Source organism: Pteropus medius, unplaced genomic scaffold (assembly GCF_902729225.1).
Source record: "Pteropus medius unplaced genomic scaffold, Ma_sr-lr_union100, whole genome shotgun sequence".
NCBI lineage: Eukaryota > Metazoa > Chordata > Mammalia > Chiroptera > Pteropodidae > Pteropus > Pteropus medius.
Genome location: NW_024352789.1, coordinates 1,711,328 through 1,738,163, shown reverse-complemented (window position 1 = coordinate 1,738,163; position 26,836 = coordinate 1,711,328). Strand labels below are relative to the sequence as shown.

Here is a 26,836-nt window from a genome sequence, read left to right as displayed (position 1 = left end):
CAGCAAACCGTGACTCCTAGAGAGCCTGGGTCACCTCCTCCTCAGAATATGGAAAAGAAAATCTCGCCAAGAAGCAGGAGGCGGGTGAAGACACCAAGCACCATTTCCAGGCCCCCGGCCACCTGGCATGACTCTCCTGTGAGAGCAGGTCCTGGTGGCAAGGAGCTCTCGTGCAGAAGCAAATTGGGGGCTGCTCCCCAATGAACCCAGATCCGCTGTGTCGTCAGGATGATTCGGGAAGGGGGTGACAAGTCTTCTGTGTCATCAGGATGATACGGGAAGGGGGTGGAAAGTCCCCTGTGTCATGAGGACGATTTGGAAAGGAGGTGGCAGAACATGATTAAATCAGTGAATCATCAGCCCCACGACCCCAAGGACACACTTGACTCGAACACTGCGTCCCCCACACCTGGACCAGCCACCCCACTGCAGGTTGGGACACAGCAGACCCCAGGGCAGGGCCACTGACTCCTGTGCAGCCAGTTTTGCATAGAGGAGGACGAAGGCCACCAAAGGCCATCGCAGGAGTCATCAGCGTGGGCGGGGAGCCAAGTTTGCCCAGAGTCCTACCTGATGGCTCATTCCACATTGGCCACCACCGCCACTGCCTTGGGGGGCCCCGGGCACCCCTGGGGCTGCAGAGTGACGTTCAACAGTGTGGGGCTCAGCTCAGACTGAGGGTGGTGACCTCAAGCCTCCCCTCACCGCAGGTGACGTGCGGTGCCTACCACATCTCTGTGTTCCCTCAGAGTCACCGTGGGTCATGACCCCGGTCACCTTCCGGGGCTCCAGTGGGACCTGATGTGAAGCTGGCAGTGAGGTGACCCTGCTTCCGTCCTCGGGACTACGAATCCCTGAGGGAGGGTCCTGGGGTGACCCGAGACATCTAGAGGAGTCGAGAGAGGCTGAGTCAGGCTCGTCCGGGATGAGATGTGGCAGCCCACACGGGGACGTGGGCTTAAGTCCTGACACCTTTGCTGCCCTGCTGGACCTGAGGGGACAGTGCCATGTCACAGGGTCACGAAGGTCAAGGAGGAGTGTGTGTGGTGGGCACCGTGCACCTGGCGCGTGTCGAGGGTGTAAGCAGGGGGGGCAGCCACGTGACTCGAGCACGGACGGTGGCAGTGCGGGGGAGGAGCCAGCAGGACACGCTGGCCTTCAGACTCGGAACTCCGTCCTCTTGAGGTCCAAAACCCAGTTTCTCTGCCCAACGTCCTGTCCCGTTGTGACACATCCTCCTGGCCTCCCGGAGCCAGATCGAGTTTGGGACAGGACGAGGCTCTAGGTGTTGTCCCTTGGGAGGGAAGCGCCTGGGGTTTCACCGGGAAGGCTGAGCACACACTCCTAGGCGTGTCCCGCCCACCTGAGTGGGCCCTGCTCCAGGAAGCACACGGCGCCCGAGGCCCAGGGCCCCGGCCCCGGGGTGGAGCCAGGCCGAGCCTCATAAAGGGACCGGTGTCGCCCAGAAGCACATCTCACTCTTCCTTCCTTCCGTGATCCCCGCTCCGCTCCGGTAAGTCGGCCCGACCGGCCTCGCCCAGGACGAGCGCTCAGAACACAGCGTGCTCTGCGGTGCCAGGGGAGGACACGGCAGCGACGGGGGGTTCGGGGCCGGGGTCCAGGCTGGGCTCTGCCCCCTACGGGGCTGTGACTCCCCCCGCTGTGGTGTCACCCGCGGCCAGGTGACCGGACCAGACTGTCCCCAAAGCTGGCTGGCTCTGCAGTGACAGCTCTGGGGAAGTGTCCCCGGTGGGAGCTGAGGACACGGCTGTCCTGTCCCCTGGTCTTCTCTCCTGTCCAGACTCGCCTGCCTGGCAGTCTCTGGTCTCCGAAGGCCCACTCTGCACCCCCACCTCGGGGGAGTGGGGGTCCCTGCCACCACCAGCACGGCCCTCCTGACCTCAGGGCTGGCCCCCACCACCTTGCCTGTGAGATGGCCGGACTCTACTTGGTTGGGAGCCCATCATGCACAGGTCCCCACCTGCTCTTAGCGAGGGGAGTGCCCGGTGGCCTTCTAGGTGCGGGGCTCAGCTCTGGCCTGGCACGTTGGGGCTCAGCTCTGGCCTGGCAAGTTGACAGATGGCCTTGGTCAGTTCCACTTAGCGACATAGCATCAGGGACCATCTGCCGGACCGTGAGGCGCTGGTGGCAGTGTGGAATGCCCACACGGGTAGCCATGCAGGTCCTGGGTGCTGTGGGCGTCTGGATGTGACGCTGTCCACCCGTTCCTCCATCTGGGGGTCCATGGTGCTGGGGGGTCACCAACTTTGGGCATCAGGCGGCTTCTGACTCTAATGGGCTCTAGCCTGGGCGTCTGGTGAGCGGGGAGGAACCTGGGGCAGAGACCCCCAGAGCAGAGAGGCTGATGCAGCCCACGCCCCACCCACCATCGGCCTGAGAGCCCGGACAGGGACCTGTGCTGGCTTTAACTCCAGCCCTCCATCCTTCTCTCTCGCGGGGATGGTCCGGGAGGCCTAGTCAGGACTGGGGACAGGGCCTGCTTCTCTGCTGGCACTCATGCGGCCCCCAGCCCTTTCCATGCAGACCTGCTTCGAGGTGAGCTGACCCAAGGGGGTCATGTCCCGCAGCAGCCAGGAGGTTCGGACAAGAGCAGCAAGGCCCTGTTTGTCCCCAACTCTGACCTCGACGTTGGCACTGGGGGAGAAGACTGTAAATATTTGAGTGTGGGCTGCCACAGGCTGCCTTTGGCCCGGGGCCCCCCTCAGGCTTCTGTCACCTTCCGTGTGTTTGATCCCACCCTCTCCTCTTCCCCCTCCTGTGGCTCTGTCCACGGTGGGCTCCTGTGTCCTCCTCTGTCTCCCCGGGAACCCGACCAGCCTGGGCCCCGGTGCCAGACCTGGTCTCACCCTCCTCCCTTGAGCAGGTCACTTACCTCCTAGGGGACACAGGTCCTTCTGGTCCACCTGGGCCTCCTGCACTGGCCCCCAGTGTCACCCCGTTGTCCTGACTTAGGGACCACAGTGGGGAAGGGTGACCGAGGTCCCGTCATTCTCTCTAGCAGCTTCTTCCAAAGCCACGATGAGCCACACGCAGGCTGAGAAGGCCGTGATGGACATGATCAAGCTGTTCCACACGTACACCAAACCCGACGACATGATCGACGAGCCGGGCCTGACCAAGATGCTGCAGGAGAATTTCCCCACCTTCCTCAGCGCCTGTGTGAGTCGGGGCGGCTGCCCGCCTTGCGCGGACCTGACGTGGCCGAGGACGCTCTGCCGTGTGACCTTGGACAGGGCGCTCCCAGTCTCCCATCCTCACTAGTCACATCTGCCAAAGGCCCTCGTGGGCTTCATATGCTGGCTTGTCATCGGGATGTGGGACATGACATGTGTGGCCAAGTTGGCTGCAAACGGTCGTTGTAAGGTGGCTGCACGGTGCCACCACTGGAGGGCGCTCCACCCGCCCCACTGCCTCCAGGAGCCTGGGGCTCATGAGCTCAGGCCCTGCCTCTAGAGGCTCCCGCTGGCCTCCTGAGACCAGAGGCAGGTGATGGGGGTCGCGTGGTGACAGAACTGACCACCTTTCTGGACGACAGGAAAGCTCATTCACAGAGCTTTTTCTATCTGACAATTAGATTGGACGGAACTGGTCACTAAGTGGCCGTTATGAGGGACACAGACACTGGACGGGCGCGTAGAGGGACCTCAGGGTGGGATGATTTGGGGGTAGAGAGTGGGCAGAGGAGGGCGGGCACAGGGCGAGGCCGCATGTGGTTCCCTGGGGGGAGCTCGGGCTGTTGGGGCCCTTGCCGGGAGGGGTTCCGGCTGGAGACCACCCACCCACAGGTCACTGGTCAGTGTGGCTCTGGGCAGAGCACATGCACCCCTGTCCCTCAGTCACTGGCTGGGCCAAGGACTCCCCTCAGGAGCTCAGGCTGATGCTCACACCACCCCAGCTCTGTGCTCCCAGCACCCCTTCCCCGCAGCCCCAGGTCCTCTGTCCCGGCTCTTCCGCCTCACCCCTCCCATTCCACCCCCGACACCTGGGGATGAACTTGTCTCGTGTTGCATCTTCTCCCACAGGACAAAAAGGGCAAAGATTACTTGTCCCACATCTTCGAGGATAAGGACCAGAACAAGGATGAGAAGATCGAGTTCTCCGAGTTCCTGTCCGTGTTAGGGGACATCGCCACGGACTATCACAAACAGAGCCATGGAGCGCCGGCCTGCTCCGGGGGGAGCCAGTGAGCCCAGCCCGCCAGAGCCTCCTGACACCCACAAACAATAAAGTGTTGTCTGAAATTATTTTTCGTGTAAATGCGTTTGTTCCCCGTGTCCATCATTCCTTGTTTGCCACCATCCAGAATCCCCATTTCCAGAGGTCGGCTTCATACTTAGCAAAGATCCAGGGGGGTGGGTCCAGGTAAACGCATAATGGGATTCCGCAAACAGCGCGGTCCGGACTCCAGTCATCACCTCCCGAGCAAGAGCTTTATTCTAAATTAATGCCGTTCACGTGGACCAACCGGCTCCGTTAAACCACATCTAAGAGCATCGGCGCCCTCTGTCCCGCAGGCCCACACAGCCGCCTTAGAGGAACTCACGGAGGATCTGCACCTGTGTCCACGATGCTCCGCCCACGTCTAGTGTGACTACCCCTTCTCTGCTTTCGTTGGATAAAGTGCAGCCTCTATATTTTGCTCGTTCACTCCCCACAGATGCCCCCGCTCACTATTGCACCCAGCTTCCCTAAACCACAGCTATGCTCTGCTAAATCATGGAAACTGCACCTCTCCTTGCTGGCCCTTAATTTACGAGTTTCCCCCAATTAGTTCTGCTTTTTTTTTTAACACACAATTTTGTTTACCAAATTCTTGACACTCTGGACAATGAGACCCTGGGTTGAACTGACTGGTGTGCATGCATACAAGGGAACTTCATTTCAGGGACGTCCCCAGGGAACCCCATTTCGTCTGCCTTCATCCTCCACCAGCGAGTGGACAAAGCACGGTCTTAAGCCCCACTTGGCTTTCACTGGCCAGTATTCTTGGCAGAATGAGTGGGGCTGAACACAACAGAGAATTTTCCTAAGCACTGACCCTGCGGCCTGCCCATGGTGACAGAAAATCGGCAGTGTCCCACAGTTACGGAACCCGTCCTCAAATCATCTTGTTTGCTCACAACGCTGAGGAGGAGAGATGGAGTCACGTGTGGCGTGAGGACCTCGCTCAGCTCCTAGCCGCTTCTCGCGCGTGTACGTTGGGGCTTCTTCCTGAGGCCCCCTAGTCTCATTAAACCCCAACAGGAAGCTCTTCTCACACCCCGAGGCTAAACAAGGTCACGTTCTCCAATCTTCTGGACCAGCAACATCCAATGTCAGCTGCAGGGCGAGTACAGGGTCCTGTTTCCTCCTGTGCCAGGAATTCTGGAGAGGTGGGCACAGCATCCCCTTCCTGAGCGTAGAAAGAGATAAGCACAAGACGTTTGTCCCTAGGAACCTCTTTCCTGGTGGGTCCATACCCGTTTATGGTCTCGTCTTGTTGTCTAAGACACCGGTCCGCTGAAGAGTCCTTGACTTTATAGTTAGCAAGTAGTGGCGATGATGCTCTAGTACAGCTGTGAATAAGACTCTAGCCCAGCCTGCACTCAGGCGGGAAGGCCAGGACACCTACAGAGACGGCGGAGGAAGCGCGAGGTGGGTGCCAGTAAGCGGAGGCAGGAGCGGGTGGCGAGAGCAGGGGGGGGGGTGCGTTCAGCACCTCGGACAGCGTCTCGGGATGCCGGATGCCCTCAGGGTTGTTCGGTTTCTCTGTGTTGGCTGTCATGTGGGCATGGGCTCGGAGTTGTCTCTGTTTCTCCCATTTTAATTCCTAATTCCTCTTAAATTAATTGCAGTTTAGTACGTTTCCGAACAAATCTTCATTCCTGGTCGGTATCATTATAAAATTCACGCTCACAGGCGCTGCTCCATACTGGCCTTCTTCTGATCGAAAGTGAACACAAGACCCCACTCGACTCCTCTTTGGAAAATGGCTGAAACCAACTCCATTTTTTGATCTGGTGACAGTTTGGAGCTCTGGACAAGGGCGATGGGTGTGGCCTGACTTCTCCCCGTACGTCAGCCCTCTTCCACCCCGTGGACCCCCAGGGAGGAAGGACTCACACCTTCCACTGCCCCTGGCATGGCACGAGCTGCGATGTCACAGGAGAAATGGGCATGAGCACTGTGGTCCCCGCCCTCAGGGACATCACACCCCGGTGGACGCAGGGACAGACCTGGAAGTTCTCACAGAGCGCGACGAGCCCCATTTTTGACACGAGGCTCCGCGATGGAGAATGTGACCCTGACTTGGGGACATGAGGCAAGGCCCCCCCTAAGGAGGTGGTTCCTCAACCAGAGCAGATGGGTGAAAAAGTCCTTCTCTGCATGCCACACGCCGATCTTCACGGTGCCATTGGCGACGAAACAAGCACTGTGAGTCGGAGTAACAGAAGGCTGGCGGGTCCCCCAGAGGCCGTGGAGCTGGCAGTGGACATTTGCCTGCCGACGAAGGACGCATCAGCCGTCCGTGGGTGGAGCATCTCCGTGTCTGGGAAGGTCAGGGCTGCGGCTCTGATAGAAGCTGGTCGCGGTTCACGTTCAACTTTTTAGCCTAAATTTGCTTTCCGGGGGCCCTTCTAAGTTTCACCGCTGACCTCTGGGCCTGGAGATTTCAGATTGCTTATCAGATTGTTACCACACTGGGCGGACGGACCGGGACTCACACAAATGCGTTTAAACGAAAAACAGCCCTAGATACTTATCGTGTGCCAAGTGGCTGGTGCCGGGGTCCGTGACGCTCAGGCAACTGTGTTCCATCACAGACTCGACGTCTGGACGGAACACAAGCCTGGGAACCATGACACGGGGTGGTCGCTGTCCCAGCAATGAGGTGAGGGACGGCACAGAGAGCAGAGGACGTTCCCGTGATAGAAGGGGAAAAGCGTCTCTTCCAGAAGGAATCTCTAAGGAGAAGTCGACATCTAATCTCAGTCACGAAATATGATTTCAGCCCAGCAGATGATGCGCGGACAGACGCATCCGGCGGAGGGGGATACAGACAAGGGACGTGCAGGCAGGAGACGGTCAGGCGTGGTGGGTGCGGGTTGAGAGGACTCGGACCATCAGGACCCAGGTTCCCAGGATGGGGACAGGGAGGCTGGGCTCAGAGCAAGGCAGACTCCAGCTCCTGGGGGCCCCAGCCTGACGGTTTCCAGCAGTGACCAGCAGGCTTGTTGCAGGAGGACAGAAGACAGCGCAGGGGTGGGTTCGGGGGTGGGGCTGCAGGGAGGTGTGGGCCCGAAGACAGTAAGCCCCAGGGAGCCTAGCTAGACCACTGAGAGCAGCTGCTGTGACAGCTCATGCGGTGCAGGCTGCATAGGGACAGAGCGGGCATCTCAGGGAGAGAAGGTGACAACGGCCAGGGAAGCGGGACTTCCCGGGTTTGAGAGCGGGCGGGAGGACATGGAAGGAGCGGGGACACAGACGGGCCTGACCAGACCCTGAGATGTCGTGGACAAAGAGCTCAGACCTGTTTCAGATGGGGACAAGGTGCAGAGTATGGCCAGCAGAGGATGATGACTCTGGAGCGGAGGGAGGTGACGGTCTGGGTACTGAAGTGTCCCAGGAATGGCGTGAGTAGGGAGTGGACAGTCACCCCCTGGATGAGAGACGCCCCCTGCGTGCTTCCTGCAGGTGGGGTAGATTGGCAGACATTTGCCTGACCTCTGTGCCAAGTGTCCCCCCATTTAAGGGGTGAATAGGAGCCTGTGAGGAGGAAGTGGGGGGCCACGTGGCCAGATGAGACACGGTGACTCCGTCTCACCTCCACAGGGACACCCACACTGCTTGCACACGCACAGCACACAAGGACTCCAGTCCCTGGGCACTGCCGAGTTCCCGTTCACAGTGACACGACCTCCTACATCCCGGGTCCCCACCCAGGAAGCCCGTTTTGCTGCTGCCATCTCCCCTGTGCCCTCGGGGCCGTGCTGGGGCAGGGGCAGGTGGGCATGAGGCACAGAGCTGAGACCTGGGCTCCTGCTCCCTGGGGTTCCCTGACCACCAGATGCCGGTCCCTGATCGAGAAGGAAAAGCTCGGCGGAGCCCCGCAGGGTGCTCTGTGCGGCTCACCTCTGGGACCTGGCAAGCCAGCTGCCCCCGGGAGCGGGCGCAGAGTGGACACGAGCCCAGCTGAGAGAGCTGGCCAGTCATGCTGGAGTCCACAGGGACGACACCCCATTGACACATTCCCGGGTCAAGCCTCTCCCTAGAGATTCCCGAATAAGGTCACCAAGAAGTGGCAGCGTAAGGAGCCAAGAGAAGGAGAGATGAGGCCAGTGTTTGGGGGAAACACGCTTTATTGTTTGTGGGGTGTCAGGAGGCTCTGGCGGGCTGGGCTCACTGGCTCCCCCCGGAGCAGGCCGGTGCTCCGTGGCTCTGTTTGTGGTAGTCTGTGGCGATGTCCCCCACGACGGACAGGAACTCGGAGAACTCGATCTTCTTATCTTTGTTCTGGTCCTTATCCTCGAAGATGTGGGACAAGTAATCTTTGCCCTTTTTGTCCTGTGGGAGAAGATGCAACACGAGACAAGTTCATCCCCAGGTGTCGGGGGTGGAATGGGGTGGGGCGGAGCCGGGACAGAAGGACCTGGGGCTGCGGGGGAGGGGGCGCTGGAGGAGCACAGGGCGGGGGTGGTGTGAGCATCAGCCTGAGCTCCCTGAGGGGGAGTCCTTGGCCCACGCGCCAGTGTGACTGAGGGACCCAGGCGGGGTGTGTGTGCTCTGCCCAGAGCCACACTGACCAGTGACCTGTGGGTGAGTGGTCTCCAGCCGGAACCCCTCCCGGCAAGGGCCCCAACAGCCCGAGCTCCCCCCAGGGACCCACATGCGGCCTCGCCCCGTGCTCGCCCTCCTCTGCCCACTCTCTACCCCCGAATCATCCCACCCTGAGGTCCCTCCACGCGCCCGTCCAGTGTCTGTGTCCCTCATAACGGCCACTTAGTGACCAGTTCAGTCCAATCTAATTGTCAGATAGAAAAAGCTCTGTGAATGAGCTTTCCCGTCGTCCAGAAAGGAGGTCAGTTCTGTCACCACGCGACCCCCATCACCTGCCTCTGGTCTCAGGAGGCCAGCGGGAGCCTCTAGAGGCAGGGCCTGAGCTCATGGGCCCCAGGCTCCTGGAGGCAGTGGGGCGGGTGGAGCGCCCTCCAGTGGTGGCACCGTGCAGCCACCTTACAACGACCGTTTGCAGCCAACTTGGCCACACATGTCATGTCCCACATCCCGATGACAAGCCAGCATATGAAGCCCACGACGGCCTTTGGCAGATGTGACTAGTGAGGATGGGAGACTGGGAGCGCCCTGTCCAAGGTCACACGGCAGAGCGTCCTCGGCCACGTCAGGTCCGCGCAAGGCGGGCAGCCGCCCCGACTCACACAGGCGCTGAGGAAGGTGGGGAAATTCTCCTGCAGCATCTTGGTCAGGCCCGGCTCGTCGATCATGTCGTCGGGTTTGGTGTACGTGTGGAACAGCTTGATCATGTCCATCACGGCCTTCTCAGCCTGCGTGTGGCTCATCGTGGCTTTGGAAGAAGCTGCCAGAGAGAATGACGGGACCTCGGTCACCCTTCCCCACTGCGGTCTGTAAGTCAGGACTACGGGGTGACACTGGGGGCCAGTGCAGGAGGCCCAGGTGGACCAGAAGGACCTGTGTCCCCTGGGAGGTAAGTGACCTGCTCAAGGGAGGAGGGCGAGACCAGGTCTGGCACCGGGGCCCAGGCTGGTCGGGTTCCCGGGGAGACAGAGGAGGACACAGGAGCCCACCGTGGACAGGGCCACAGGAGGGGGAAGAGGAGAGGGTGGGGTCAACCACACGGAAGGTGACAGAAGCCTGAGGGGGGCCCCGGGCCAAAGGCAGCCTGTGGCAGCCCACACTCAAATATTTACAGTCTTCTCCCCCAGTGCCAACGTCGAGGTCAGAGTTGGGGACAAACAGGGCCTTGCTGGTCTTGTCTGACTCTCCTGGCTGCTGCGGGACATGACCCCCTGAGGCCAGCTCACCTTGAAGCAGGTCTGCATGGAAAGGGCTGGGGGCCGCATGAGTGCCAGCGGAGAAGCAGGCCCTGTCCCCAGTCCTGACTAGGCCTCCTGGACCATCCCCGCGAGAGAGAAGGATGGAGGGCTGGAGTTAAAGCCAGCACAGGTCCCTGTCTGGGCTCTCAGGCCGATGGTGGGTGGGGCGTGGGCTGCTTCAGCCTCTCTGCTCTGGGGGTCTCTACCCCAGGTTCCTCCCCGCTCACCGGACGCCCAGGCTAGAGCCCGTTAGATCAGGAGCCGCCTGATGCCCAAAGTTGGTGACCCCCCAGCACCATGGACCCCCAGATGGAGGAACGGGTGGACAGCGTCACATCCAGACGCCCACAGTGCCCAGGACCTGCATGGCTACCCGTGTGGGCATTCCACACTGCCACCGCGCCTCACGGTCCGGCAGATGGTCCCTGATGCTATGTCGCTAAGTGGAACTGACCAAGGCCATCTGTCAACGTGCCAGGCCAGAGCTGAGCCCCAACGTGCCAGGCCAGAGCTGAGCCCCGCACCTAGAAGGCCACCGGGCACTCCCCTCGCTAAGAGCTGGTGGGGACCTGTGCATGATGGGCTCCCAACCAAGTAGAGTCCGGCCATCTCACAGGCAAGGTGGTGGGGGCCAGCCCTGAGGTCAGGAGGGCCGTGCTGGTGGTGGCAGGGACCCCCACTCCCCCGAGGTGGGGGTGCAGAGTGGGCCTTCGGAGACCAGAGACTGCCAGGCAGGCGAGTCGGGACAGGAAAGAAGACCAGGGGGACAGGACAGCCGTGTCCTCAGCTCCCACCGGGGACACTTCCCCAGAGCTGTCACTGCAGAGCCAGCCAGCTTTGGGGACAGTCTGGTCCGGTCACCTGGCCGCGGGTGACACCGCAGCGGGGGGAGTCACAGCCCCGTAGGGGGCAGAGCTCAGCCTGGACCCCGGCCCCGAACCCCCCGTCGCTGCCGTGTCCCCCCCGGCACCGCAGAGCACGCTGTGTTCTGAGCGCTCGTCCTGGGCGAGGCCGGTCGGGCCGACTTACCGGAGCGGAGCGGGGATCACCAAGGGAAGGAAGAGTGAGATGTGCTTCTGGGCGACACCGGTCCCTTTATGAGGCTCAGCCTGGCTCCACCCCGGGGCCGGGGCCCTGGGCCTCGGGCGCCGTGTGCTTCCTGGAGCAGGGCCCACTCAGGTGGGCGGGACACGCCTAGGAGTGTGTGCTCAGCCTTCCCGGTGAAACCCCAGGCGCTTCCCTCCCAAGGGACAACACCTAGAGCCTCGTCCTGTCCCAGACTGGATCTGGCTCCGGGAGGCCAGGAGGATGTGTCACAACGGGACAGGACGTTGGGCAGAGAAACTGGGTTTTGGACCTCAAGAGGACGGAGTTCCGAGTCTGAAGGCCAGCGTGTCCTGCTGGCTCCTCTCCCGCACTGCCACCGTCCGTGCTCGAGTCACGTGGCTGCCCCCACTGCTTACACCCTCGACACGCGCCAGGAGCACGGTGCCCACCACACACACTCCTCCTTGACCTTTGTGACCCTGTGACATGGCACTGTCCCCTCAGGTCCAGCAGGGCAGCAGAGGTGTCAGGACTTAAGCCCACGTCCCCGTGTGGGCAGCCAGTGGATGGCAAAGCCACATCTCATCCCGGACGAGCCTGACTCAGCCTCTCTCGACTCCTCTAGACGTCTCGGGTCACCCCAGGACCCTCCCTCAGGGATTCGTAGTCCCGAGGATGGAAGCAGGGTCACCTCACTGCCAGCTTCACATCAGGTCCCACTGGAGCCCCGGAAGGTGACCGGGGTCATGACCCACGGTGACTCTGAGGGAACACAGAGAGGGTGGTAGGCACTGCACGTCACCTGCGGTGAGGGGAGGTTCGCGTCACCACCATCAGTCTGAGCTGAGCCCCACACTGTTGAACGTCACTCTGCAGCCCCAGGGGTGCCCGGGGCCCCCCAAGGCAGTGGCGGTGGTGGCCAATGTGGAATGAGCCATCAGGTAGGACTCTGGGCAAACTTGGCTCCCCGCCCACGCTGATGACTTTGAGAAACCCGCGGTGGCCTTCGTCCTCCCCTATGCAAAACTGTCTGCACAGGAGTCAGTGGCCCTGCCCTGGGGTCTGCTGTGTCCCAACCCGCAGTGAGGTGGCTGGTCCGGGTGCGGGAACTGGGAGCTTGGAGGTCACGATGAAGCCCGGGGCCTCCGGGAACTGCCCTGCTGACTCACGACGCCTCGTCGCCTGCTCTCTGCTCCCCTTAGCACGTCCTCCCAGGGAGCGAGGGGCTCTGCCGCACCTGGGTGCCCCTGGGAGCCACATCCCGTTGAGTAGTACCGGCCCTCCCACCACACTGGCCCCCGCGCCGCAGCCCGGCTTCTGTCCTGGTGATGGCCCCATCTCCACCAGCACCAGCACCTACCTGATCACTCGGGTGACCCGCCCTCACCCAAGAAAGCCTCGGGGGGGGAAACGCACAGGAACCTGAGCGTGGGGGGCCTGCCTGCAGGGACCACACACTCACTCCCACTCACCGCCGGTGTAGACCTTGAGATTCGAGCCACGTCAAATGCTTACAAATAGTTTTTAATATTTGTATGTAAGGTTCCTTTGCTCATTCTCGGCCTCTGTGTCAGAGGCCGATGTTTCCAGTCCTCGGATCACAGGGTCTAAACATCATCGCCCTGTAGCCAGGTCTCTCTTATTTTATCTATTTTCCTCTAATCTCTATTTCCTTTCAATTCCTCCCAAAAAGCGATAGATTTTTTTCTGCTTGTTGTGAGCACTCTGGCAAATGTGAACCGTTCTCTTGGTCCGTGTTCGACTTATGCTTTTTGTTTGATAACGATCGATCACACAGGAAAGTACAACGAGCCAAAATCTACAGTCCGATGAATCATCTGTGACACTGTGACTGTCGTTGGGCCAGTGAAGGGCACCTTGCCAGCGCCCCCTCCAGTCCCTGCCCCCTTCCCCAGTAACCTGCCTCGGGTCGTTTCGGATAAGGCTCTCTCGATTTTCTTCCTATTTTGCCTCCTACGCGTACATCCCCAAAGACTGACGTTTCACCAGCTTTCCAGACTTTTCGTGAATGAAAACATGCTGTCTACTCTTCCGTGTCCGCCTTCTTTTGCTCAATGCTAAATGTCTGAGCTTTTCCACGTTAGTATTCCTTCGTATAGATGTGACAGGTTTGCCAAGAATTCTGCCTCTGATGCCACACGCTCTTCCTCGTCTTGACTTCCTGCTCAGGGGACCAGGGATTTTGACTGTGACCTCATGTTCTCCTGGGTATCAGTCACACTTTCTGGTGAGGGGTACGGAAGGGCCCAGGGCGGGCCCCGGATGCGTCAATCCTGCGTGTTAGGAAATGAGCTGGGAATGAGCCTCGGGACGCGGAGCCCAGTTCCCGGGGTCCAGCGTCAGATCAGTCCTATTAGCTGTCGGGGACACCAGTGTTTGCAGCCGCTGTGCCTAGCAGCCAAGTCACACCCCCTGCATCTCCCTTATCACGCGCCACCATCAGAGAGACTACAGGGCATTCCGGTGCCTCTGGAAACTTGCCTTCCGCGTGCAGGTCGGCTTGGCGTGCAACCCTCTCTAACGCTTCGGGCGTCTGGAAGGGAAGGTTGTTTCTGGTCGGCCGTGCAGGCACTGCGGAATCATAGCTCCTAACGAAAGACCTGCCATCGATGAACCATCTGTGCCAAGCACTGTGCTCATGCCTAAATGCCCCACAATGCAAACAATGCAAACCTAGGTTATTGATGTTAGACCTTGGCTCTCTCCTAGCATATGTGTCCCGTGTTAAAAATGACCCTTTCAACACTGCTTTTGCTGCATCCCAAAATGATGTTGGGATAAGTTACGTTTTCGTTTTCATTAGTTGAAATTACTTTTTCCTGTCTCCTGAGACTTCATCCTCGACCCATGCATTATTTGCAAGTGTGTTTGATGTGTACAGATTCTGGGATTTTTCCAACCACATTTCTATTAGTGATTTCTATTTTATCTCCACTGTGGTCTGAGAGCATCCATTATATGACTTCCTTTGTTTTAAATTGGCTAAGGTGTGTTTTGTTGGCCCAGAATAAGTCTGTCTCGATGAATGGACTGCATGAGCTTGCGAAGAACCTGCTTTCTGCTGCCGTCGATAGAGTCATCTCTGAAAGTCAATTCGATCCAGTCGGTTGACGATGCTGTTCAGTTCGCCTGTGTCCTTATGGCTTTCGTGGCCGTGGGAGGCTTCATCTCCGATGCAGGGGCACTGACGCCTCCGACAGAGTCGCCCCCGTGTCTGTGTCTCCCTGCAGGTCCAGCGGTTTTCGCCTCATGGTCCGGCAGATGCGTGTGAAAGTTGCTGTGTCTTCTTGACGAACCGGCCCCACGCTCCAATCCTCTTCCGCGCTCTGAAGTCCGCTGTGTCTGAAACTAACAGTTAGTTAGTTAGTTAACGAAAAACTCCAGCTTCCTTTGGATCGGGTCCTCACTGCAGGGCAGCGACCCTATCTGGGGGGTCAGGGAAGGCTCTTCCGACCGGTGCCAAAAGCACGAGGTAGCCAGGTAGCGGGAGGCGTGGGAGACTGCTCCAGGTCGGGGGAAGCCTCTGTGGTGGGAAGGAACATGGCCTGTGACGGAGGAGCCGGAAGGAGGCCAGAGCAGGTGGCGCGTGGCGGCCGGGGCAGGGGGTGGTGGTGGAGAGGGACCCCAGAGGGGCCAGATCACTCCGGGCTCTGAACGGCAGGGAACTTGTGCTTTGTTCAAAGAGTATATCTTTTTCTATAGGAGAAACTCAGAAGGGAAGATGGGTCTCTGGTCTATTCATGGCTATATCGCCAGGGGTCAGCGAGATCCAAGTCACTCTCTGCCGAACTAACTAAATCATTAAAAGGTGAGCTCTCCTTTGTTATCTGCTGGTGCTTGGTGGTGATTAATGAGCATCCGTCTGAGCAAGGCCGGGGACAGACAACCGGCTTGGAGAGCAGATGGATGCAGGGCCTGAAGGGAGGGACGAGGGGGGTCCGCGGAGCCGCCCAGCCTCCTCGCCAGCTCTGCCATAGGAAGGACTCAGGGAACCGCTGCCAGCCCCGAGCATGTCTGATGCCCCTTCTCACCCGGGATCCGGGACCTCGCCCTCCACGCCCCTGCTCTCAGCCCGGTCCTGGCTACAGCTGCCATGCCAGAGGCACCACCCTGCTTGGGAGGGGCTCCTGTGAACGATGAGCCCTTGGACGCTGGCACCGACGCAGGCGAGGTCCGTGGCCTTGTGCCTAAATCTGCCCTGGCACGATCTGTCCCTGTGTGGCCAGCGGCAGCCTCGTCCCCCTCCACATTCCGTCTCCCGCCCAGGCCTTGCTCAGGCCTGTCCCCTCCTCAAATTGGGCCCCTCCGGGAGCTCTGCCCCTGACATCCAGCCCCTTCTCTGAGCCCTGCCGCCATGAACACCACCTACATCTGCTGCCCAGGTGGTTTGGTCTCCCGCCTTCTCAGTGGGGGCTGTGGTCAAGATTGTCTCCCTGGGTGGTCCTCGGGAGCGGGCTGTGTCCCCTCCCCAGCTGCCGGCTTATTCAGGGCAGGACTCAGTCTCCCCACTCAGATGGGGGCAGAGGGGGCTTGTTCCCTGAGGAGCTCTGCTGCCTCTGACTCCCCGTAGACCCTGCTTCAGACCTCCAGGCACAGAGCGCAGAGGACACAAGAGAATGTGCCCTCATCCTAGCTCCCAGGGGACAAAGGTCAGGGAGGGAGGGGATGGGAGGGTCCCTCAGCCCAGCACAGAAGGAGGGGAGCAGGGCCGGCTTTCAAGGGCTGCCAGGGAGCTGATGCGGGGATCACTCAGTCAGCAGTTACTGGTTAACTGCTCAGTGCAGGTCTAATCTGATTAGCGCTGGCTCCTCCCCGCCACCCCACCTCGCCAGCTGGGCTGGGTTTGCACGTAGCTACAGTCAAGAGAGGAACAAAGACGCCACAGTGGCAGCTTCAGACTGTCTTCAAGGGCTCAACTTGGGGATTTAACCAAAGCACCATCAAGAAAGCGTTCGAGAAATTTTTATCAGAAGCCATTTCCTCTCGCCCAAACCAACCCCACTGTCTCAACACAAAAATCTCTCCGGCTCTCTCATCCACGCCCCTCCCTGCCACATTACTCCCTCCTTGTCCTCCACGACGTTCCCAGCCAGAAGTCGCCTCCGAGACGCCACTCCTCCAGCCATCGCCAGGCGCCCCGAGAGCCGAGGCAGCTCACCTCTCCACGACCTGTCTCCCTCTCTCTGCAGAGACAAAGGCAGCTCACTCTGCAAGCTGTCGGTGGATCCAAAAGTCAGCTACAAAGAGGTCTGTGTAAGAATACGTATGGGCTGCGGTTAGCAGCAGCAAAGAGAGGAAGCAGTTTACCGGCCAGGAGATAAGAATCAATAGAATTGCCGGAGAACGGATAAATCGATTGCAGAATTCATACAACGCAGGAGAACACACAGTACTACACGACGTGACGGTGAAGATTAATGAGCTAGCGCCACGCACAGCGACGTGGGCGGCGGTCACCAAGATGACAGCCAGCGAAGGTGGCCACGGCGGACGCATAAAGTCCCAAAAGACAACACTGAGTACTGAAAGGGACGGATAAACGCCAGATTCGAGACGTCCGTTTCTTTGCGTGTGGGGGACCCAAGAGGGTTCCCCGGGTGTGCGATGGTTGACGCACCGGGTGTGCGATGGTTGACGCGCTCCTTCGTTTAGTTGTGGTAAAATACACATAACGGGAAATTGACCGTTCCCGTGGCCTTCGGCGCACGAACTGCCCAACGACCATCACTGCCGGACATCGTCCATCTCTGAACGCTTTTCATCCTGCAGAGCTGAAACTCTGTCCCGCTTAAACACTGACTTTCCATTTCCCTCCCCCAGCCCCTGGCAGCCACCATCCTACTTCCTGTCTCCATGAATTTGTCTACACTAAGGGGCCGCATGTGAGTTTGTACAGTATTTGTCCCGCTGCGACCGGCTTCGGTCATTAGCGTAATGTCCTCCGGGTTCCCCCAGGCTGCAGTGTGTGACAGAGTCCTTCCTTTTCTAAGGCCGAGTGATATCGCACTGTGTGTATACACTCTGCTCTGCTTTCTCATTCCTCCGCGGACAGACACGTGGGGTGCTTCCACCTTTTGACCCTTGTGAATAACCGCTGCTATGACCACGGGTGTGCGAGTATCTTTTTGAGACCCTGCTTTCAATTATTTTGGATATATACACCCAGGAGCGGAATTGCCGGATCGCGCGGTAATTCCGTTTATAATTTTTTGAGGACCCGCCACGCCGTTTTCCACGGCGGCTGCACCACCTCACCCCGTCGGAGCGTGAGAGTTCCAGTCTCTCCGTCTCCTTAGCAACACGTGGTTTTTTTTCCTTTCTGGTTTCTTAGATGAGCCATCCTATTGCTAGGCGGTGATATCTCCTTGCGGTTTTGATTTGCAGTCACGTTTCTCTAATGATCAGCGGTATGAAGCGTATCTTCACGTGCTCATTGACTATTTGGACATCTTCTCTGGAGAAACGTCTGCTCAAGTCCTTTGCCTATTTCTAAATCAGGTTATTGACTTTGTTGTTGAGTTACAGGAGCTCTTCACACACATTCTGGATATTAAACTCCGATCACACATGTGATGTGCAAATATTTCCTCCTGTTGTGTGGATCGCTTTATCGATCTCTTGATTGTGTGCTTTGATGACAGTTTTATTTTAAGGTAGTCCAATTTATCTATTTTTTTTCTTTCTTGGCACGAGCTTCTGTCGTCACATCTAAGAAATCATTGTCAAAATCGGTGCTGTGACACTTACCCCCTCCCGCCCCCGCCATGATTTCTTATGAGTTTTATAGTTTCAGCTCTTACATTTAGGACTCTGGTAATGGTTTATACCCTACGCTGGTGGGTAATTGGCATTTCTCGTGTTGTGTGTGTGTGTGTGTGTGTGTGGTCTGCTCAGGCCATCCTCGCCAGGGCCTCGGCTGCTGCTACCTACAAATCAACATGTGCATTTCTTATTGAAGGCGTTGCTTCTCCTCTGTCTCTGAGGTAAAAACAAGGAGCAAGCAGATCTCACCTAGAGAAGGGGACATCGGCCCCGCCCAGAGCCGACCACCAGAGCGCTGATGGCACCGAGCTGGAAGCCCTTCCTGGATTACCGGAGCGAGAGAGGCCAACCGGACGTCTGCGTGGCCAGAATGACACTCGCCTCCTCCCCCGGGTCCCCTGCACCACTGCTTGCCCCAGAGTCACCAGGAAAAAAAGAAACTGACGGTGAGGTCTCCTTATGTAAGGGCTAAAACATATTGCAGAAATTATAATTAGAAAATTCTGGAAAGCGGGCACACCCTGGAAGCAAGCCCAGATGTGTCAGTGTTTCTATTGTGTTAAAATTACATGTGGCAAGTGCCAGGCTCATCGTGTGAGGGCTTGGCGTGGCGGCAAGACCAGCGGCCACCGGCCCTGTCGGAGAGGCTGGTCCGCGTGATCTCACGGTGAACAGCCCTAGCCTCGGGGACCCAACTAACACAGATTCGAAGTTTAGCTCCTTTACTTCCTAGCCATGTGACCTTGCCAAGTTATGCTCTGAACGCGGGTTCCCCGCCTGCAGAATGGGGACAGTGATACTGACTTCGCAGGGTCGTCGAGGAGTAAGCAGGACAATAGTCACCAAGCGGTTGTGAGTGTGGCGCCCGGCACAGAGGGAGCCCTCGGCGAGCCTCTGACGTGAGGTGAAGTGACGTGATGCTGTCAGGCGCACATCCGACCCGTCTACGTCTCGGTAGCGGAGGGAAAGAGCCGGTTAAAATAGTGCGGGACCGTCCGCCCGGGCGTGAAATCGAAGGTAGGGAACCTCAGCTCCTCGGGCCACCTCGGTCCCGTGGGGGGGTCACCCCAACAGACAGAAAATGTCACTCGTGATAAAGAAACGTCTGCATCATGCAACATGGCACCTCAACCCAAGCCGCGTGACCTCACCTGGAGCTCACCTGAGGCAACGCGTCTGCGTTAGGCTTCTTGAGAAACAGGATGTTAGTGTCCCAAGGAACAGCTTTCGAAAGGCTTTCAAGGATGCAAATCGCTAAGGCTTACGTAAGGTCCACCTGGTGTCAGGAACCACTCCACGCTTCCTACCTACAGGATCCCTTGACTCCTCACAACAAATCGAAGGGGTGGGAACGATGACTGTCGCCCTCTCTTGATAGATGTGGAAACTGAGGCACGGTGGGGTTAGGCACTCGCCCAAGGTCACACAGGCAGTACATGGCAGAGTCCGAATTCAAACCCGGTCCAGCTCTAGGGTCCATGCTCTTAGTTGGTGGACTCTGCTGCCTCTTTTAAACGTGCTTATTTTCAAGTCTCATGCCACCTCTTTGCGAGCCGCGACTCTACAGTAGCAGAAGTGGCAGTCGGGGGCTGGTGGCAAGGGTGCGAATCCTAATCAGAGTCCCAGGACACAAATGGGGACATTCGACCACGAGAGCGACACCGCCGGGCCCGAGGGCTCTAAAATCGAACCCCGAGACTCATCAGAGTTCCCCCTTTGCCCCTAAAAGTCGAGGTGTCCTTTTCCTTTCGGGTCCAGTGGCGAGTGGGCACGGGACCCCCTGGGAGGAGAGGAGCTGGTCGAGGGCACGGCTAGAAGAGGGGGACAGGGCTGCTCCCCCAAATCCCCCATTTCCTCCCCCAGCGACGTTCCCGCCGCCCCTCAGCCAGGCGGGGAATCCGATGGCACACGGTCGCCGCCCGTGCCACGGCCCCCAGACGGGCTTGCGCCCCATCCTGGTGGCCCGTCGCAGATCACGGGGCCTCTCGATCCCATTTAGACGGCGGTCGGGATGGTGATTTGACTCAGGTTCTCACCCAGCCCTGCCGGCACATGCTGATCCCTCTTGATCGCTCACCAGTTTAATCGACACGACCCAGTTTGTTTGGGGTTCTGGCCAACATTAGCCCGAGTCGCAAGTGGAGCAGAACGGAGAACAGCTGGGAACGGAACGAAGCTCCGCGGGACGTCGGGGAGCTGACGCCCTCCGAGTGCCAAGCAGCAGCCTGGCACCGGTGCGACTCTGCAGACAGCCCAGCGCCCTTCGGGGGCGAGGAAACCGAAGTCACGCAGCTCACAGGCTGAGCTGGGGTTCCGGTCACCTCGGCCACGGCCGCCCCACAGCCCCAGCGGCTGGTTTACGGACAACAAGACCCGGGCTGAGGACATCGGGGGACTCGACCAAGGCCACACCACTGGCAAGGGACAGAACCACGTCCGGACTCGGGGCACCTGAGCCCTGACCAGGCACTCGCGCTGCCTTGTGGGTGCGGGGGGGGCTCTGTTTACTCTGAGAGGTTTGCTGACCGCAGAGTTGACAAGCCAGGAGTTGGCTGACACACGAGCCGCCGGGAGGACGGGAGGACGGCCCTGAGGTGGGGCCTCGACAGGGGTGGGCCACAGTGGACGGAGGAGGCTGGGTTCTGGAGGAAAGCGCACCCTCGCCCCCAAGCATGTTCAAAGGGCCCGTCTCAAGCCTCCAGTGAGTCACCTCACCGCTACCCAACTGTGGCCCGGCCCAGGCCCTGGGGCCCAGCCACACCTAGGACAGCTTTGTGGGTACGGAGCGAGGGGAAGGGCCCGCCGGCCCCACAGGGCCTCTGTGAACTCCCATGTGACGACGTGGGCTGACTTTAGGGAGCCTGGCCACTTTGCTCCCCCAGCCCTTCAGGTCCATTCTTAGAATCTCCCCATAGGCCTCTTCCTGCTGAGCACAGCTGACACCCCACATAGCACCCCCCCCACCCAGATCTACACCCCCAAGGCCCCTGCCTTCCCAGTCGAGGCCACGTCAGAGCCCTGGTCCCCTCACCCCGAGGGCGGGTGACTCCCCATCAGACGGCCTTCTGCCTGTCGCTCATCTGCCCTCGCTCCGTCTGCACCCCTCTCCCCCTGCCCGGAAGGGCTGGGCGGTGGGCTCTGGGAATTCAGGAGGAGCCGTGCTCTGGTCCCGGCTCTTCACTGCCACCTGCTCCCGGGAGAGCCCGGCCGGGGCTTCTTCCCCGCAGAGCAGGGCACAGGGGCGCAGGGCCACGTCCGCCCTGCGGGTTCCAGGGGAGTCCTCGTGGCTGAAACTGCAGAGGGGGCACAGACACCGAGGCGGCCGTGATCTCAGGCTTCGGTGAGGCCGGCGCAGGTGCCCCCCTTGGGGCTTCACGCGCTCCGAGCACACGACTCGCGGTTACGCTCCGGGCCCCAACACGCAGGCCGCTCTGGACCCCAGGAGGCCCCCTCTTCCCCCCGCAAGCCCGGAGGACGTGGTCTTTCTTCCTCGCTTCCGGTGTCCAGCGGCCCCTGTCACTGTCGGTGGCCGGGGCCACCGGCCGGCCCCTCCCCCTCCTCCCTTCTCCTTAGCTGAACTCACCTTCCATGACGAAGGTGAAAAGGCCAGAAACATCTCAAAGCTTCCTTCGCACCTGCCCGGCCAGCCGACCCACAGCTGATGACCTGAGGGAGAAGCCTCCTGGAGAACGTACGAGAAAGACTTCCTGCTCTGGCTAGAAAAGGGTGTTGGAAGAAAACGGCCTCTGCCCTCCCTTCCTGCTTTGGCCGCGGTCATTGGGGGGCTCTGCTCATCGCCATCGGGGCGTCTTTCTTGAGGGAGAAGAAAGAATTGCAGATGTTGGCCCAGGGGAGTGTAGGAATAAACAAAGCCAGGAACCTCTGACATCTGGGTTGTATTGTTCTTTGAAATAATAAGCCCCGATTTATAATTCACTTTAAATCAATTATTCCTTATTTTCGCGACCAGAAGTTACAAAGTCCTTCTTCCAAGACCCATCATAGAGGGACGGTCAGTCTCCAGCTGCCCTCCTCGTGGCTGCACAGGCGTCACGCATCTTCTCGGAGTCCCGGCCAGACACCCCGGCCCAGGGGCCCTCTGGGGCCACACTGCCTCCTGCTGGGTCACTAAAGGGAGAAGAGACTGAGCAAACACGCGGAAACCTGAGCCTCGGACGGGACCTCCTCCCTCTGTGACTTCCGCCTGTCCCATCGCAGCTTCTGACCATATCAGTTCCAGCCCCTCCCGCCCTTGCCTTCAAGGCCCCCACAGCCCACCCCAGTCCCTCCGCTCTGACGTCACAGGCCTCACGGTCCCGCCCCACGCCCTCCTTCGGGCTGTGCCCCCCGGGGAATGCCCTCTCTCCCCTCGCCACCCTGGGTCCCCACCTGCCAAGCCCCACTTGCTCTGTGGGCCTCCCTGAGCACAGGCCCAGCTGACCTCTGCCACCGGGCCCCAGACGGTACTTCCTCCACCGCTCAGCCCGTAACTACAGTCATCAGCACTGAACGTCCATGAACGCCCATCGCCCGTCACAGCCTCAGACCCTCCGGCCCCCTGGGAGCAGGCTCTGCCTGCTTCAGCTCTGACTTAGAGGCGGACAGGTTTGCGACGGTTTTATCTGTGGACGACACGTTCTCCAGTGCCTTCTTCCCAAAGCCAGCCCGGTGGGCCATCACCCAAACGAGCTCTTCCCATAAATAACAACTAACACACCAGGGCCAGCTGCCGGCATTTGCTGTTCACAGGCCTAAAAGCATCGTCTGTAACATCACAAACACCACCTCCGGCCGTTTCAAACTTTTCCAGCACCAACCTCCAAAATATTTTAAACCGTTATGTATTTTTCTCAACCAGAATCTAGACGTTAAGTTTTCTAAATTGCATTTGTGGCCTAAATGTCCACAGGGGTCTCCCTATCCGAATCCCACCCCCAACTCCCCACCCTGCACCCCTGAGAGTCCCACAGATTCTGGGGGTCTTTAAACCCGCTCGTTCATCTCTGCCTCTGGAGCCTGTTTCCTGTCCTATGCCATGAGTCACATGTGAAATTCAGCCTTTTCTTCAACGTCCACCCCAAAAACAAAACACAACAAATGAAAAACATACAAAGTACTGGTGCAAGTAATTGACATTGCTAAACATTTGGAAGGAAGAGTCTCGGGAACGGTCTCACCAGTTAAGAAAGAAAATCCGACAGACTTTCCTGAGATCAGAGAAAAGTCAGAATGCGCTGGAACTTACAATCTTCATCAAAACCAGGTGTTACCAGAAGCCCGAGGCTGTGGAGGAAGTCACCTCCCCCACCCAGAATCCGGGAAAACAGGCTGTGAACTTTAGGGGAACACAGCCCAGAACACCCTGCGCCCAAGGCCAAGATGGATGCCCTGCTGGCTCCGCTCACCTGTGCGTCCACCAGCTCCCACCAAACCACTCCCCACCCTCTTTCTGAGCGCCCTCCCCCCATCAGAAGCCTCCCTCCCCTCTCATTCCCCTCCCTTCCCCCACCTGCCCTGGCTCCTACAGAAGGAACGCTGCTGCCCCCTCCTGGCAATGGCCCTGCACTGCTCTGCAGCCAGCTCCCCTTGTTCTGCCTGCATTTCTGAATTGAGCAGGCTGATGTCCCCAGCCCCGCCGCGCATCCTCACCTTCAACCACTGCTCCCAGGAGGCCAAGCACACATCATGACCTTCTTGGCATCAGACTGGAAGGTCAAGGGAAGGCTAGAGCCAACACCCCGTGTTGGGCTCGCTCCCACCCACCCAGAGAGAAGCCCGATCTCACCCCTGGACCTGTAGCCTGAGTGGGCAGGAGCCGTCTCCCCTCAGAGAAGGCCCAGCCCTCTTTCCTTGTACTGGGAGCTTCCTGCCGGTCACTCTATGGTTAAAGCCACAGTCCCTGCTTCTCCTGGGTTCCTCAGGGAAAGCTAATAGGGCAGAGAGGCTGCAGGTCAACTATAGAAGTGCTCCCCGCTGGTGAGAGCCGGCTGGTTCCAAGGTCGGGCTGGGGTCACACCTGCTCTGAACTTGCCTGAGACAAAGAGGACCCACTCCCAAGGTGTGTTCAATCTGTCACAGAGATTAGTCCCATTATTACGGTGCAGAGCACGTCAGCTCGTCCCTGACCGCCCTGTGGCTTCCCCACCCGCCTCCCGAGGGAGTGAGCACCAACTTCGCCTCTCCCCGGGGCCCGGAGCCTCCATCACCCCCCAGTGGCCTGTGCTTCACCCCCACCCCCATTCCATCACCTCCTCCGACATCCTCCTGGGCTCCCCAGACAACATCGTGCACCAGCCGCCAGGCCAGACACAGACACCTGAGCTTTCCAGGGTCCTCGGCTAGAGCCAACACCCCAGATCCAGCTGGGAGGATCCAAAGACCTCCAAACGGTTTGCGGGGTTGGGTTCTGAGAGGCCAGGAGGGGAGGGCCCAAGTCTCCAGCCAGCTCAGGTCAGAGCTGAGGCCCATCACTGCCTCCCTTCTCTCCCGAATGCCCCCCACATCCGACTCACGGAGCACCCGCCGGGGGCCAGCCCGCCCTGGGCACTGGAGGAGGACAGACAACGCAGACAGACAGGCTCTTTGCCCTCCCGGAGTTTGCAGTCTGAAATTTAAGAAATCATTTTTTTTATTTTTATTTTTATGTTTCCAATCTTCCTCCACTATTTATAAATAGTAATCCTTCATTACAGAAAATCTGGACGATACGAAAGCACACAAATTAGAAAATAAGAACCATTCGCGTTACAAATGATTTTTACTTTTTTATTTTATCATGCTTTCCTTTTTATCTGTGCACCAAACTAACACAGGCACCTAGCTTTTTAAAAGCTGGAGAGTTCAGAAACGATCGTAATGAACAATAAGCATTCCCTGCTCCACGCACGGTCTTTCCTCCGTTCTGTTTGCGGCCATCACTCCAATACTGTGGCTGATGCTTCCATTCCTTCGTGCGTTGGCTCAAGACATCACCTGCGGAAGGCCTGCAGTGGAAGATAAAGATTTAACTCACCTTTGTTCCATTTCCCAACTCCTCTCCCTCACCTCCTCCGGGTATTGACAGTCATATTATTATTTTAGCTCTTCTCTTACCTGCCTGTGTGACTCCTAAGAAATGTAAGCCTCCCTGTTCTCAGTCAAGTCCCAACGCCCCCCACCCCACAAAGCCGCCCAGCCCAGACTCCAGCACCCAGCACCTGGGTTTGTGCTCCCGCCTCGGTCAAGAGCTCCCCCACCTCCGCCTCCCCCTCGGGCCTGTGAAGTAAAAGGCACCTGACCTGCCTGGCCCACCTACTTCACAGAGTCAGCGAGGGCCTAGGGCAAGGGGACATCACAGAATTCCAACTTAATCAGTCCTATGCGCGCCTGTGGGGAGGGAAGAGGAGTCAACACAGGCCACGGGGATGCCACAGGACGGTGTGAATGTGGGGGTTCCTGGAGGGATGTCTAAGACAGGATTTGGGGGGCTGAAAAGAACAAACCGAAAGTAGCTTCAGCAAAAAAAAAAAAAAAGTCAGGTCACAGGGGAACTCAGGTAAATCCTGAGATGCAAATGCTGTCGCCTGGTTTCAGGATGGATGGACGGCTGGCTCCACCGACGCGGTCTCTCTTTCTGGAAGGTCGCATCCTCTCCCACCCGGCGAGGACTTCCCCCGCGAGGGGACCGCTCCCGGGTGCCACCGGCTGCCACCGTCCGCCGCCGTCCGCGTGCAGCAGCGCGGGCGGAAGACGCTTCCTCCCCCGGCAACCTCCCCCAGGGCAGGTTCTGATTGGCTCAGTGCGAGTCACATGACCACCTCTTCGCCAATCACTGTGGCCCGGGCAACATCATCCGCACGAGCGGGATTTGAGGCTTGGAGAAAAGAGCATTCTGACATTTCACTTAGGTAAAGTGTGTGTTGATTGCAAAAGAGCCCGAGAACTCCCCCAGGGCCGCAGGACGGAGCCCTCGCTGTGTTCCTGAGGTGAGGACCATGGAAGCCCTCTGCTGGTCTTGTCCTCCAGCTCCTGGATGCTGGCGTTGCGGGTCCCCGCGCGCAGCCTGCACAGTGTGGACGCGTGCTCGTCCATTCCACCCGTTCTATGGCAGGCCCTGTGCTAAAGATGCGGGCGGGACGGTCCCTCACTCCGAGGGTGGCATGGTCCCTCACAGTCGGTTTCAGGGGACGGGCTGGGAGGAAGCGGAATGCAGAGGGGACAGGCCTGAAACACTGCGGTGTAATAGAACCAGTATAGAGGCCCGTGGGTGGAGCCCTGAGAGATAAAAGCAGAGAGCTCTGAGAGCTGAGATATCACAAAGGAGATGACATTTGAACCTGGAGGGGGCTGGCCAGGAGACAAAAGAAACCGCATGAACAAATCATAGAATGCACGGCAAGCTCAGGAGACCAGGGCCAGTGTCGCCCGCTGGGCGGCACTCCTTTCTACCAGCAGAGGGCGTCCTTCTACGGGCCCCACACCCAGGACTTCATCCGAACCGGATCACCTTGCAAGGCTCCAGCCTCCAATACCACACACTGGAGACTAGGGCTCCCACGTATGAGTGGGGAAGGGGGACGGTCCATAGAAGCTAATGTAGGAAGTTTCATTTGCGGGAAAGACTAACTTGACAGCCACGTGGAGGACGAACTAGGGCCGAGAGGTCTAACTCAACTCGCTCCTTACACTGCGGGGCAGCTCTTCGCCAGGGCAGTGTTACTTGATCCTAGAGAGGACCAGAGGGATCCGAATCCAGCTTCCGCTAGGGCAAGCTGATGGCCAAACATCTGGCCATCGGGTTCTCCCAGGAGATCCATTGGCGATCCCGCCACCCCAGACTTCGCAGAGCTCCCCTAGGCTCCCACAAGACAAAAAGACCAAGCTGAGTGGGGAATGAATGGTCAGCAGGGGGAGCCAAAGGACCGACAGTCACGAGGCTGGTCAGCTCTTTCCCG

The 26,836-nt window shown here is 59.0% G+C and overlaps 2 protein-coding genes across 5 annotated transcripts; one reads left to right on the top strand and one right to left on the bottom strand.

Annotated features, from left to right (window-relative positions):
• Positions 1-982: 982 nt before the first annotated feature.
• On the top strand, positions 983-4,233 carry LOC120592196 (protein S100-A7-like). Its single transcript, XM_039849779.1, has 3 exons — positions 983-1,513; positions 3,023-3,180; positions 4,044-4,233. The coding sequence occupies exons 2-3, from the start codon at positions 3,040-3,042 to the stop codon at positions 4,206-4,208; spliced, it is 306 nt and encodes a 101-aa protein (XP_039705713.1). The 5' UTR covers positions 983-1,513; positions 3,023-3,039; the 3' UTR covers positions 4,209-4,233.
• A 4,119-nt stretch (positions 4,234-8,352) lies between these two features.
• LOC120592194 (protein S100-A7) lies at positions 8,353-23,335 on the bottom strand. Of its 4 annotated transcripts, XM_039849775.1 has the most exons (4): positions 23,309-23,335; positions 21,487-22,031; positions 9,438-9,595; positions 8,353-8,565 (listed from the first exon to the last, which is right to left on the bottom strand). In XM_039849775.1, exons 2-4 carry the CDS (start codon positions 21,491-21,493, stop codon positions 8,401-8,403), a joined length of 330 nt encoding a protein of 109 aa, XP_039705709.1. In that variant the 5' UTR covers positions 21,494-22,031; positions 23,309-23,335; the 3' UTR covers positions 8,353-8,400. The 4 variants fall into 4 exon arrangements, with proteins under 4 accessions (XP_039705709.1, XP_039705712.1, XP_039705711.1 ...); XM_039849778.1 differs by lacking the exon at positions 21,487-22,031 and having other exon boundaries at positions 23,309-23,329; XM_039849777.1 differs by lacking the exons at positions 21,487-22,031; positions 23,309-23,335 and adding an exon at positions 12,593-13,799.
• Between the last annotated feature and the right edge of the window lie 3,501 nt (positions 23,336-26,836).